General features: G+C 43.8%; 1 protein-coding gene across 3 annotated transcripts in view; it reads left to right on the forward strand.

Moving 5' to 3' along the window:
- Positions 1 to 469: 469 nt before the first annotated feature.
- Positions 470 to 12,567, forward strand: part of BAZ1A (bromodomain adjacent to zinc finger domain 1A) — a 65,351-nt gene continuing 53,253 nt past the window's right edge. The window contains exons 1-3 of one of the 3 annotated variants that reach the window (XM_071426905.1): positions 470 to 605; positions 1,867 to 2,016; positions 8,965 to 9,243. In XM_071426905.1, the coding sequence (XP_071283006.1) occupies positions 1,904 to 2,016; positions 8,965 to 9,243 (392 nt within the window). In that variant the 5' untranslated portion in view covers positions 470 to 605; positions 1,867 to 1,903. Of the gene's footprint in view, positions 606 to 1,024; positions 1,179 to 1,531; positions 2,017 to 8,964; positions 9,244 to 12,567 lie in introns of those variants that run through there. The other 2 variants (XM_071426904.1, XM_071426906.1) reach the window with 2 other exon arrangements.

The following is a 12,567-nucleotide window of genomic DNA, read 5'->3' on the forward strand; positions in this document are numbered from 1 at the left end:
TTGCAGAAGAAGAAAAACCATGCACAGGTGCAGGAAACAGCACCGGACCTTTATTTGCAGGAACGGCATTTTCAGTTGTTGAATTTTTTAGGTATCAGCCTTCAGATATTAACCACCTCAATAGTTCTAAGGACTTTCTGCAGTTACTCTGTAGATTTTTTAATATAAACACTTCACTTAGTTCTGATTAAGTACAATGGATGTGGACTTTCTGTGGTTTTTGTCTCCCAACCTGGCTAGCACTCTTAGGAACACAATTAATTTAATACTCCAGTTTTAATTACCAATGACACTGTAAATGCATTAGTGTTTAAAAAAAAGGTAATGAAAAATGAATACATTAATGAAACCATTTAATGACATTTTCGGTGAACTAGAAGGAAAAGCAATGTTAGGGGGCCAACGTACAACCCTCACGCTCATCTTAATTATATACAATCGCACTTTCTGCAAAATACACCCGCACGCCCCCGCCCGCGCCGATAGCACTGTGGCTCGGGGGCTGTAACTGAGAGAGCAACGTGCCCGGCCCTGCACTGTCAAACGCTGAAATCCGCCGGGATCAGCCCCGCAGGAGACGCGCCGGGGCCCGGCTCGCAGGGCAGGTACGAAGGGCAGAGAGGGGGTGGCTCCGGGTCCGGCGGTCTCACAGCTGTTCGGCGGCCCCTCGGCACCGGCTGCTGCCCCCGCGGGCGGAGGCGCGGGCGGGCAGCACCGCACGCCGCAGGCTCGGCCGCCCCGCCGAGCCGTGACCGCTGTGCCGGGGTCGCCGCGCTAAAGCCGCCCGCAGCCCGGCCCGGCCCGGCCGCAGCGCCGCGCCGAGAGAGCCGCCTTTCCCCCCGGCAGCCGGGCTGCGCGCACCCCCCGCACCGGAGGTCTCCGCTGATAATTCAAAAATGGAGGATGCGCCCTCTCAGCCATTAATTAATAATGTAGCTCACTGTCTTCCTGTGTGACACACGCTGGAAGGCACCGAGCGGCCAATAAAGATGTAGGGGAGAGCAGGGGAAGGCTCCTCCCCGCAGCTCTTCCTGATTGAGGGCTTGAAGAAGTAGATCAAAAACTTCCCAGGAGCCGGCGGGGGGGGCGGGGGGGGGCTGAGGAAAGGGAAGAAACGCGGCGAGGGGGACCGCGCTCCGCACCGACCGAGCGGCGAGCAGAGCCTGCGGCCGCACCAGGTGGGCAGGAGGGGAGGGAGTCCCGCAGCCCCCGCTGGACAGGCCGGAGGCCGGGCTGCCCCCCGCGCCGCGGCCGCGCTGTCCCGCGGTGGCGGAGCCCGGCAGCCGCCGGGCCGGGGTGAGGCGAGGCGCGGGGCGGGAAGGGCGAGGACCCTAGTTAGGCAGCGACCCGGCAGGAAGGGAAGGAGGGAGATAAGTGGTCGGCGCTGCCCCTCCTGGGTGTTTGCTTTGCGGAGAGGAGGAGGAGGCGGAGGCGGCGGCGGCGGGGGAGTGGAAGTTGGTGTCCGGCCCGGCGTGTGTGGGTCAGAGGCGGGGGAAAGGGGGTGACCCGAAGGCAGAGGCGCCGCAGGAGACAAAGCGCGGCTGGGGTATCCCCGAGCCGAGCACGTTGCGCGGCTGGCGAGGGGGTTGCCGCCTCCGCCCGCCGCTCGGCGTCATGGCCCCATTGTGAGGCGGGCGGAGGCGGAGGAAGGTGCCGCCGTTGGTCCGCGCGCAGTCCCAGGCAGGCAACGGCGTGTCGGGCACACAAAAGGCTCCGCCGAGCCGCCACCGCCGCTCCTGCTCGCTCCTGCCTTGGCTCCCCCGGGAGGAGGGACACGCCGGGCCCGTTCCCTCCTCCCCGGGCTGGTGGGCGCCTCTGCCTCGCTTAATCCTTCCGTGTTTTTTATTCTCCTCGTACCCTCTGAAGCCGATCCTGGGGCAGGAAGAGAGCCGGGAGCGGGGCAATGCCGCTGCTGCACCGAAAGCCCTTCGTGAGGGTGAAGCCCCCCGCCGACCTCCGGCCGGACGAGCGTGTTTTCTACTGCAGGGTCACTAACGAGATCTTCAGGAACTACGAGTAAGAAACAGCCCCGCGTCGGTGTCCGCGTCCCTATGTCCGTCCTGCACTCCCCCGCCAACCCCCCCGCGCTCCGGCGGCGGCGGGCAGGGAGCGGCTGGAGCCCCCAACCACTCTGACACCTGGGCGGGCGGGGAGGGAGGAGAGGGGATTCCCCGGATCGCTGCGGGGAGCTTTGCCGGGGGGTGTGAGTGGGGGACCGCGGCTGGCGCCGAGCCTGTGCCCTCGCGAGGGGGATGGGGGAAGAGAGGGCGGATCTCTCGCCTGGGGCAGGGGAATCCCTGCCCCTCCTCGCCGGGGGTACCCCGCAGCCCCCTTCGCCCTCGGGGCAGGAAGACAGCCGGCTCCTTCCCCCTTCCTTCTCTCGCTCCTTCCGCGGTGTCGCCCCTGCCCCCGCCGGGGAAGTGAAAGTTGCGCGTGTGGGAGGCGGCGGGCGGCAACGAGCGTCTGCCGGGCTCGGGCTCTCCCTCCCGTCCGCCCCCGCCGGCAGCCGCGTGTCGGCGGCACTCGGCGCTAGGCCGCCCCGCGGAAGGGGCCGCGCCGGGCCCGCGTTCAGCCGGCGCAGCGGGGCCGCCCGCCCGGCGTGTGCCGGTGCCCTATTGTTGTGCTGACGGCCGGGCGGGGGGTACTGGCTGCCGGGCCCGCCGGGCTCCTCCGGGCTGGGCTCCCCGGCCGGCTCCCGCCGCGGTTAACCCCTTGCTGCCGGCCCTCGCCGCGCCGCCCAGGGCCGCGCTCGCCCCGCCTCCGCGGGGAGCTGCCGGCTGATCCGGTTGGAAATGGCCGGCGGGGCAGCGCGGCGCGGGCGCGGGGTCGCTGCACCTGTCCGGCGGGGCAGGGGTCCCGCCGCCGGAGCCCTCCCGTGCGGCTGGGTGGGCGGGCGGGCGGCACAGCCGGGGGTGAAACCCCGCCTGAAGCCCAGCGAGCGCACCTGTCACCTTAGGAGCTTTTTCCCTAGTGAGGCTTTTATAGTTTCTTTTATCGCTCTTATATCCTTTATATATTTTTTTTCTTTTTTTTTCCCCACCGTGTGTACAAAGCTGAACAGGATAGGTGAAATTCCCGTTAACGAGTGAAGGCGGATGGCACGGGTAGTCCCGAACTTGCAGCCACTCACTTCACCGCTTGTAAGAACAATGGACAGAAAGTATTAGCAAAACGTTTTTCAAAAGCCGATAAATTACGGGTTTTCACCACCGGTCTGATCCAGCAGCATTCCCACCTACAAAAGGCCCCCACATCCAAACTATAATTTTTTTAAAATGTGCAGACTAACAAGGTTAAACCTAAAATGCTTTTTGTTTGCAACATATGAAATAAAAGCACACCTAAATCTTTTTCATGTTTAGACTTGTTTTTGTTGTTCAAATACACTTGGCTTAATAAAATTTTAAAGAAGCTGGATTAGGTAACTTTGAAGGGTAATGCCTTACTTTTCCCTGAACTATATACTCTCAGGGTGCTGATTATGTTGTTGGGAGTTCTGTAAGGAGTATTTTCCTTATAGGGTGTATAAGAACCTAACAAGGGAGAGGTGACAGCCTCCTGTTTCTGTAGGAATTAAGTCCCCCTCCCCCAGCTTCTGATATTGCTTTGCTTACATTGATATTGATTTGCTTATTCTGATAAGCTACTTTTCTGGATACAATTATTATCACATCATTAGACGACTCTAATGTATTTGTTGACACAGGGAAATATGTTTCAGATACATGTAGTTTTACTAAAATTTCAGTACGGAGAGTATCTTTTTAAAATGTCTGTCTGTCCTCAAAATGTTTGGTGACTATTTGAAGTATTCTGACAGGCATATTTATACTGCAGAGGTGTTGTCAATAAGTATGAAAGACCAAATTCCTTACTTAACCAAAGTTCAGGAATTAAGGAGTAAATTTAGATGTGTTCACACAGGCAATCCCTAGAAATGTCAGGAGGTGGTTAGCTGAGAGGTCAGGCTTTAGAATGTGGTATTTGGGAAGACTCCACAGAAAACTCTGCTATGCTTGTTTTTTGTGTATGGGGGTGTGTGTGTTTTTGGTAATGGGTTTGTTTTTGTTGGTTTTGTTTTCTGGCCCTTTTTGTTAGGTTGGATAAAATTGGTGCATTGGATTGAAAAATGTAGTACTTTCTTTACCTAGCAAAGTGTTCTGGCACAGATGGGTTGTAAGTTTAGGTTACTGTTGGTTATGGCATAATCTGCTGGAGAACATAAGGTTGGTCGTCTTTTAGACAGTTTTAAAGGTTTTGATCTTTCAAAACATCGGCTTTCTCTGCTGATTGATAATGCCTTCTGAAAACAGTATTACCTATTTCTTTGCCTAAGCAAGGGCAAGTAGATTAATAGGGAAAGGGAGGGCCCACTTCTTTAAAATTGTATTAGCTGTTTCATGAAAGAAAGCCATTGTCTAAGTCAGACTTCTCTGAATCTACTATTTGAGTGGAGAATTTAAAAATTCCAGAGTCCGACTAGATGAAGAGGGCTGTACAGATATACATGATAATCTGAATTCACCCCCTACATCAACTGCATGAATGCTTTTAACTATTACAAACAGTTAAGACTCAAGCTGGTTTTGTGTTTGTTTTTTGTTGGGTTGTTTGGTGGGTTTTTTGGCAGAGCACAAACTTAGTGGTGAAAAGCTGCTTTCATGCATGTGTCAGCTTTAGTAGAGTTGATTAGAAATCACACATTAGTATTACTCTTTTCTATATATGAAATGGTTATACTAATATGAGAAAAATTTGGCAAGAGTAGTATTTTGTAAAGTGACTTTCCTGTAAAGAATGTATTTCCTCTTTAATTCGAAATACAATCACATAATTTTGTAATCCTTTCAGAAGGGAGAGCCACGTCCAGTTATATTTATCCTTAGTAACAGAAACTGGGAAAGCTGATGTTTTCCATGCTTGATTACATTCCTGGTTAGAGGGACAGACCAGCAAGGAGAGTCTGTGGTGTCAAAATAGAAAAATCAAGTACGGATGTGCATGAGATATATGGAATGCATGAAAAACATATTGAACCAGTGGGATGTTACCACCAGTCTTTGACACCTTGTCTGTGACAGTTAATAGATGATATAGATGTGCAGAGAAAGCTACTACTAAAGTGTGGGAAGTCCTGTATATGAAGATAGTTTGAAAAAGACAATGATGAGTAGTATAGACACAGTGGTAGGAATGTTTCTCATTCTAGAACGTGATAGCGGGGAAGAGCAGTTTCTCCTCACCTTCAAACTTAGTGAAACTTCTTTAGAGGCTGACCTGTAGAGTTCTTGGTTACAGTCAAATAGAGATCTTTCAAAAGGCTTTTTAAAAACCCTTAATTAAATTAGGTGAATTTTCCTCTTTTCTTGGAGAGAAACTCATCACTTAAAATGTATTCCTTAATGCATAATTAACCTACAAATATTAAGTAATAAATGTATTTATGATGGTTTTTTGTTTGTTTTGTGCATTATTTGTAATACAAGTTCTTGACTGCTTCTGGAGACCAAGAGTATAAGAAAACTCTGATCCAGAATGGCAGAGTTAGTCTTCTCTGATTACCCTCCTGTGGTACACTAAATGACTTGTTCTAACATATGCTAAGAAAAAGAATGGAAGTAAATATTAGCAATAAATGCTCTCGAAGCACACTAAAAATATAGTCAGTCTTAAAATCAAGAGGAATATTTGGTGTGTTCAAGAAAAAGCTGTAATTACTGGGCTGATTTTTATATCCGTTGCAAATGCAGTCAGCACAGAGGTTGCCAATAATTTATTTCTTGCTTCTGTTAATGACCTGCCTCCTATCAAATACCTACTGAGTAGTGGCATTAAACTACTACTCGATGATTTGCTGATAATTTTACAGTTTGCCTTACCTTGCATAGAAAACTAACTAATTAAATGAAAAGAGGCATCCAGCTGAGAAGTTGGTGTTAATTACAACTACAAAGACAAATTAGTTTTTAGTCCATGCTGCTCGAGTAGTTGAGCTGATGTGGACATCACCAGGGTGCTGCAGTTGCATTGGACATCTCGAATGCAGATGCATCCATGCAAGTGACGTTTGTGGATGTGTATGAACTTCTCCCTCCATGTTGCCAAGAGCCACAGAGACCTTGAACCAGCAAGGAAGCCCCAGAAATCATAATACCCTAGATAAAGACATAGGGAATGCTTGAGATGTGATGTAGCAGCAGATGCTCTTGCTGTTGTGAAGTTAAGTTGGATGTAGAATATGATCAAGGGCATTATTACCCTTCAAGTAAAGGGAAAGGGTATCACTGCTGCTGCTGCCATTCCTTGGTTTGGTAGATGTTGTGTCTTTGTCAAGTGTTCTGTGATAACTGATGTGCCCTGGAGAGAGACAGGGACAGAAGGAGTATATTTAGTGGTATACTGTGGGATTTTGTTTTCTCTAAAACAAGTTAAAGTGAGATCCTTAAAACACTGCAGTGAAACTCTGCTAACAGACTAAGCCACAGATGGTTTTGATGCACTGTAGGTAAAGATAGCTAAATAATGCTTTCAAATGGAACGTAGCTGTTTTTCACACTATTTTTTTTCTTCCCTGTAAACTCACAGGGGAAAAATCCACACAAAACAAAAGAGGAAATGAGGGAGAATGAAACTAGATACACAAAATATGCTCATGTGTAAATAGAACATATTTACTTCAAATATGTTTCAGTTAAAATAATCTTAGCATTTTGTACTTGTAATAATCATGGATTAGGAATTTTTAGAAAGAGGTTTGTTGACTGGGATTTTTAAATTTTTTTTTCGTTGTTTTTTAATTATTTTTTTTTCTCCTCTAAGTTCAATGCTGCTGCTTTAAATAGCATGACTGCCCGGTGTCCCCTCACAAAGAATAACAGCAGCTCTTAAAGGGACACTGTCTCTGTCTCTCCCTTGCTCTCTGATGCCTCCTTGACTTTTTTTTTTAAACTTTACTTTAATGATTTTTAAAAAATTATATTCTGGTACATTTTTTAGTAACTCTTTAAAGTGTTTTTCTATTTCCTGGCTAAAGATAGTTATCAAGAGCCTCTTGGGTAAGTGAGACGCAAAAATATATTTAGAAATGCAGCTGAATGAAGATTGAAGTAAATGCTACTTTATCCATTGAATATCCATCCATAAAAATTACCTTGTTCTAATACAGAAATATTGAAATGTAGGGCAAGACAAGACCTGAAGTGATCACATTTCATCTATTCTATCACCTCACAGAAAAACCCAATCTAAACTCACAAAACAGATTTTTGTCTAACCTGTTCTTTAATATGTTTAAATAAGTATAATACACAATAAAGATGCACAAAGAATGACTGACAGCCATCTGTTCTTCATATCTTGAAGAGTAGTTTATCTAATTCTCTCTCCTTTGTTCTTGTCCTTTTTGTCTTTAGAGTAAGCAGGCCCACATTATCCATATACTGTCAAATATATTAAGTAGATAGCAGGATAGCAGATGATACAAAAATCTGAAATTCTGTAGCTATTAAATATTATCCAGATAATTTATCTATCCCTTCCTCTTCTGTCCTTCTTGCAGCTGATGGTTCTTCCTAAAGCATATCTTGCTCAGAGGAATCCTGTGCTCATACAGAAAGGATTATCTGAGCCAAGACCCTTCATTGTCCTCAATCTGAAATTTCCATTTTCATTTACAAAATGTTATGGTTCATCTGTCCCTCTGCAGTGAACACTGTCATCTGCATCAGTGTCACTGATGAACATTTGCCAGCTTGGGTTTGCAGGGAGACTGCAAGAAAAAACTGACTGTGAACTGTCCAATTCTCTTTACCTCATTGCTAGAAATTATTTGAACAGGTCTATCCTTTTAAAAATGGGGAACAGTGTGGTTTAGTTTTGGTTTTTTTGTGAAGGGAATGAAATGAAACTTCAGTATAGGCATCTCATGTAGCATGCAATTGACTGAAAGTACTGTGTGCTTTGAAATAGCTGTGTTGGACTGACAAAGCTTTCTGAGCTTGGTTTGTCATGTGTATTCAGTAGTTATCAATACTAGTCCATTAATATTTGTAAAGGCAAGTAAAAGCATTGTCTGAACTGGGGCATATTGAAAGATTGCTTTGCTGTCTGATCACTGATCCATAGTATATGATATGTTTTAACATGGCTTTGTGAATTGATGCATCATCTACTTCATTTAGAAAATGTTTTAATAAGCTGCTGTTCTTCTGACACCTGTCAAAAATGGACAGATTTTGACTAATGAAAGCTCTTCATTCTTGATTCCAATATAATAGCTAGTAAGCAAGCAGTAACAACAATGCAATTTTAGCCTTAATTGGAAATGTGTGGAAGGAGGAGAATCAATATTTACTAACGGAACAAGGGAGGAAAAGAATCTGTAGGAAAAAGTATTTCAGTGCTTTTTTGTAAGAGCTATGCAAACAGTGAAGGAATAAAAACTATTTAGAGAACTACTTGACATTAATTTTTTACCTCTCCCATCTTCTAGTTTGTGAGTTAAGGCACTCAAAATCTGGAACTTACGCAAGTTGCAACATGTTTCTGCGATCTTAAAGTTATTTCGTGTTTGTACAGTTTTAGGCGCTCGTCTTAGAAATATTTGTGGAAATGGGGGAGATGTGAGTATGATATGACACCTATTAAACCCAGTGTGATTATTATTATTCAAAAGACTTCTTATACATGAATATTTGTTTGCAGCATGTCTAAGTCTTGATTCTCTTACTGTAGTCTGTAATGAGAGGAGACTTTAGTTGTACAATAGCAATTTACCATGCCTGAAAAACGTCAAGTACCCCTTGATATGTACAAACTGTAGAGAAGTAGAGCTGCTTTTGCATTTCATGCTGTAAAAGATATTTGCAATTTGCTGCTATATTAAATGTGAGCAAGTTTAAAATGTTAGTCAGAACTCAACTGTTTTCTTTCTTTCTTCCCCCTCTGACCTTTCTTCCTTTCCAGTGATTTTTTTGAGCGCACCATTCTGTGCAACAGCCTTGTGTGGAGCTGTGCTGTCACAGGTAAACCAGGACTCACATATCAGGAAGCTCTGGAATCAGAGAAGAAAGCCAGACATAATCTTCAAAGTTTTCCAGAAGCACTCATCATTCCAGTTCTCTACTTGGCCACCCTTACCCATCGCACCCGCCTGCATGAGATCTGTGATGAAATCTTTGCTTATGTCAAGGATCGGTATTTTGTTGATGAAATAGTGGAAGTACTTAGAAATAATGGTGCAAGGTAAGTATATTTAAAAATACTAATTTTTGTTTGTGTGTGCATTTTTGAACCCAAACCCCAGGGTAATAAACTCCATCAAACAAATACATCCAAGTGAGGTGTGATGCTTCAGTTGGCGATACTATTACTGCGCTTCTCTACTTTAATTAAGAGCAGGATTGTGTTGCTTGCTTGATACCTTCCCTTAGCTTTGAAGTAGCTGTGGAGATATGACAGTGTTCTCAGGTCTTGACACTGCATGTTTTTTGGTCTGTGTAGTGGATTTGCAAAGGAATGTTGGTTTTTGTGAAAGGTGGTTTGTTTGTAGAATAAGATTTAGTGAGAAATTAGGGGAAGATACAAATTTAAAAAACACACAACAATTTTCATGAATCATTCAGAATTAATGGCCAAACTACTGAAAGCTTAAAATAACTGATAAATGTTGGATTTTTACTTCTTAGGGAGTGCAGAAATTGTGACTGCATTTTCAGTGAAGTTGGGAATTAATTGTATAATATTTATAATAGTTGATTATCTGGAATTTAGGTTGATAGGGGTTTCTTCCCACTCAGAGTTAATGTTATTCTTATTGTTATACTGATGTATATACTGCAAATGTTTTTATTGTTGTCTTAGACTGATTAAAACCTTGGAAGAATTTTAAGCTTCAGATGCATTCTTTCTCATATCATTGGTACATATGCTCTGTAGTAGAAATAAGCTTGAGTCTTTGTTTAAAGCAGCTTCTAGGGGAGGTCTAGAAAAGGTTCATATTTTGTCTAAATGAGTTTACAGTTTTACCTAATTGAGGCTTAAGATGTGAAAAAACATGCTTAGCTTGGATGTACCTGCAGAATGGGTGCTAAAGCCTTTGTGGGTTTAGCTGTTGCTGCTGGGGTTTTGTTGCTTGTAGGGTCATTTTATTTTGCTTTTTTTCAGGAGGTAGGTGACAGCTTACACTTCAGAGTAGAAGGCACTGCTCTGGGTAGCCTGATACTTAGTGCATAGACTGGTGTTTGTTGGGTGATAAGAGCAGGCTGGTTCAAAATGGTCATTGGAGAACAGTTATTCTGTGTCAGTTTTTGTAGTGGCTGATCCAGATATTATTTATGGCAAATTTTGTACTACACCAGGAAGAAAAATCTCGATGCACTGCAGGAGATAGCTGTAAGGGAATTGGTATGGTTATGTACATAAGGTCAGTGCTTAATAGAAAAGCTTTCCTTCTCTTCACTGCTCTATTCTTTTCAACCAGTAAAGTGCCAGTCTGCAAAGCCAGGATGAGAGCAACTTCGGTAGGGTTACTGCCTTCTGTATGGAAAACCTATATCCAAAGTTTCTTTCTCTCTTTCTCATCTTTATACTTGTCAAATGACTAGACTCAGGTTTCCACTGGTATTGCAGTATTTTGCTTAGAGAATGAGGTGTGTGTTTGTTTCATTTGTTATTTAGGAACCCAAATATTATGAACTGTCAGTATTGTTCAGCTGTTCTTTTTCTTTTGCTCAATGAAATGCCTTAGTATCTTCAGATGTAGAAAACAGTTAGTTTCCAAAATAATAGCAAAAAAAATTATTGTTCTTCTAAAAGTTTTTTCCCCTCTTTCTGTTACTTTTCTAAAATATTTGCATGTATGCATTGTAGCTTTCCAAACATGTTTCCAAAGGTAAAGCTGTGATATCACCTTAAGAGAATGCTGCGGGTTTGTTACCAGCTTTTAATTCAATCTTCTTGGTTACTTGCACTTGTGTTGAGATAAACACAAAATAGTTAGATGTGTATGTTCTACTTTCACTGATCAGTACATGTATAGGATAGAAGTTAAATTTCTTGAGCCTCTCAGATGGATACCGTTCAAAAGATTTAAAATTTCAAATAAAATTTATTTCCATCACAAATTAGCCTGCTAGAGTTTGTATGTTTTAAACTACGTAAATATAAATTGGTGTAAAATGAAGAATAAAAAACTTTCCTTAGCTGATTGTATGCACCTGATATTGCAGACAAAGGTATAGCAGGGTACTAGTTCCGACCTTTAATACTAAATCCAGGAAACACTGCAAATAGCATGGTAATGCAGAGGGACTTTCATGCTCAGAGGTACATAATTAAAGAATACAAAGTGGGAGGAGGTGAGGTGTAGTTATTTGTGTGCCAATTAACAGTTGACTTTGCCCTGCATTTTGAAGTACTGCATTGGGGATTAAGTGTACCAACTCACGTTACTTGTACATAGTACGGCTTTCAGCAGAGCCATTTGCAGCTATGTTTTTGGGATCTTTTCTAGAAAAAGTTACCACAGTCCGTCTATATTGTAATAGCATCCTATGAGAGCAACAGAATTTGGCAGATCATGAAAACCCAGTTGTTTTGTGGTGTTGTAAATTCTTCCACTGTTTTAAAGATTTTTGCACATGTAATGTCAGGAGGATTTTTTGGTTTTCTGAGCTCTGTGCATCATTTGATTCCAAGCCTACTACATAATGCATATGTAACTAAGCCTTGTTCAAACAATTTAAATATTGATATTTTATAACTCCTGACTTTGCATGTGTAATATACTCATAAGATAGACTGCAGCTTTCTAGATTTTGAACAAAATAAGCATTAGGGAGCCCAATCACTAGAAGGCTTAGCATTTTGGCTTAGTGGCTTAGTATAAATGTTTTTTATCCTTGAGCATATGAAGTTGTCTATAACACTGCAAAAGATGACAGCTGATTTGCAAAGAGAGGACAAGTTCTTTGTTCAGAGTCTAGGAAGATGATGCGTTTTTTGATTGTATGAAACCTGTGTGTTCTGGTTTTTGCAGAGTCTAATGCTCCATTACTTTTTCTTACGTCTCTTCTGGTTTCTAGCCTTTTGCTATGGTGCTCAGTTTTGAATTTGGCTAATTCTGCCTTGTTACTGAGGTCTGGTAAGAGGAGCTCAGGAGAGTTTGGGATATACTGTCCTCCTCTTGTTTTGTTATGTCTGGTGCCTCCAACAGCTGTTATCAACCAGAAACAAATTGCAGAGAAAGCCCGCCCCCCCCCCCCCCCCCCCAATCCTATCATATGCCTTGTTCAGGTGGTCTCTAAAAATTATGGGTGCATTTTGGTAATCTGTTAGAAGCAACAAGGAGATAATTCTGCTTGCTCTTTAACCCTTTCAAGTGATGTATTGATTAAAAATGGCCATCTTTCTTGGTTTGTGTCTGACTTTTCTGGCCAAACTGTGGCTGACTTTTCTCCAAAGTGGCAGCTGTGCTATGCTTTCAAACACAAGATGCTCAGATTTCCAGTTAAAGAAACGTAGGAATTTTGTAACAACATTTTCCTAATACTACCTTCACAAAAGACA

The sequence above is a fragment of the Agelaius tricolor genome, unplaced genomic scaffold, assembly GCF_023055355.1.
Source record: "Agelaius tricolor isolate 1412-34295 unplaced genomic scaffold, bAgeTri1.0.p SCAF_5, whole genome shotgun sequence".
NCBI lineage: Eukaryota > Metazoa > Chordata > Aves > Passeriformes > Icteridae > Agelaius > Agelaius tricolor.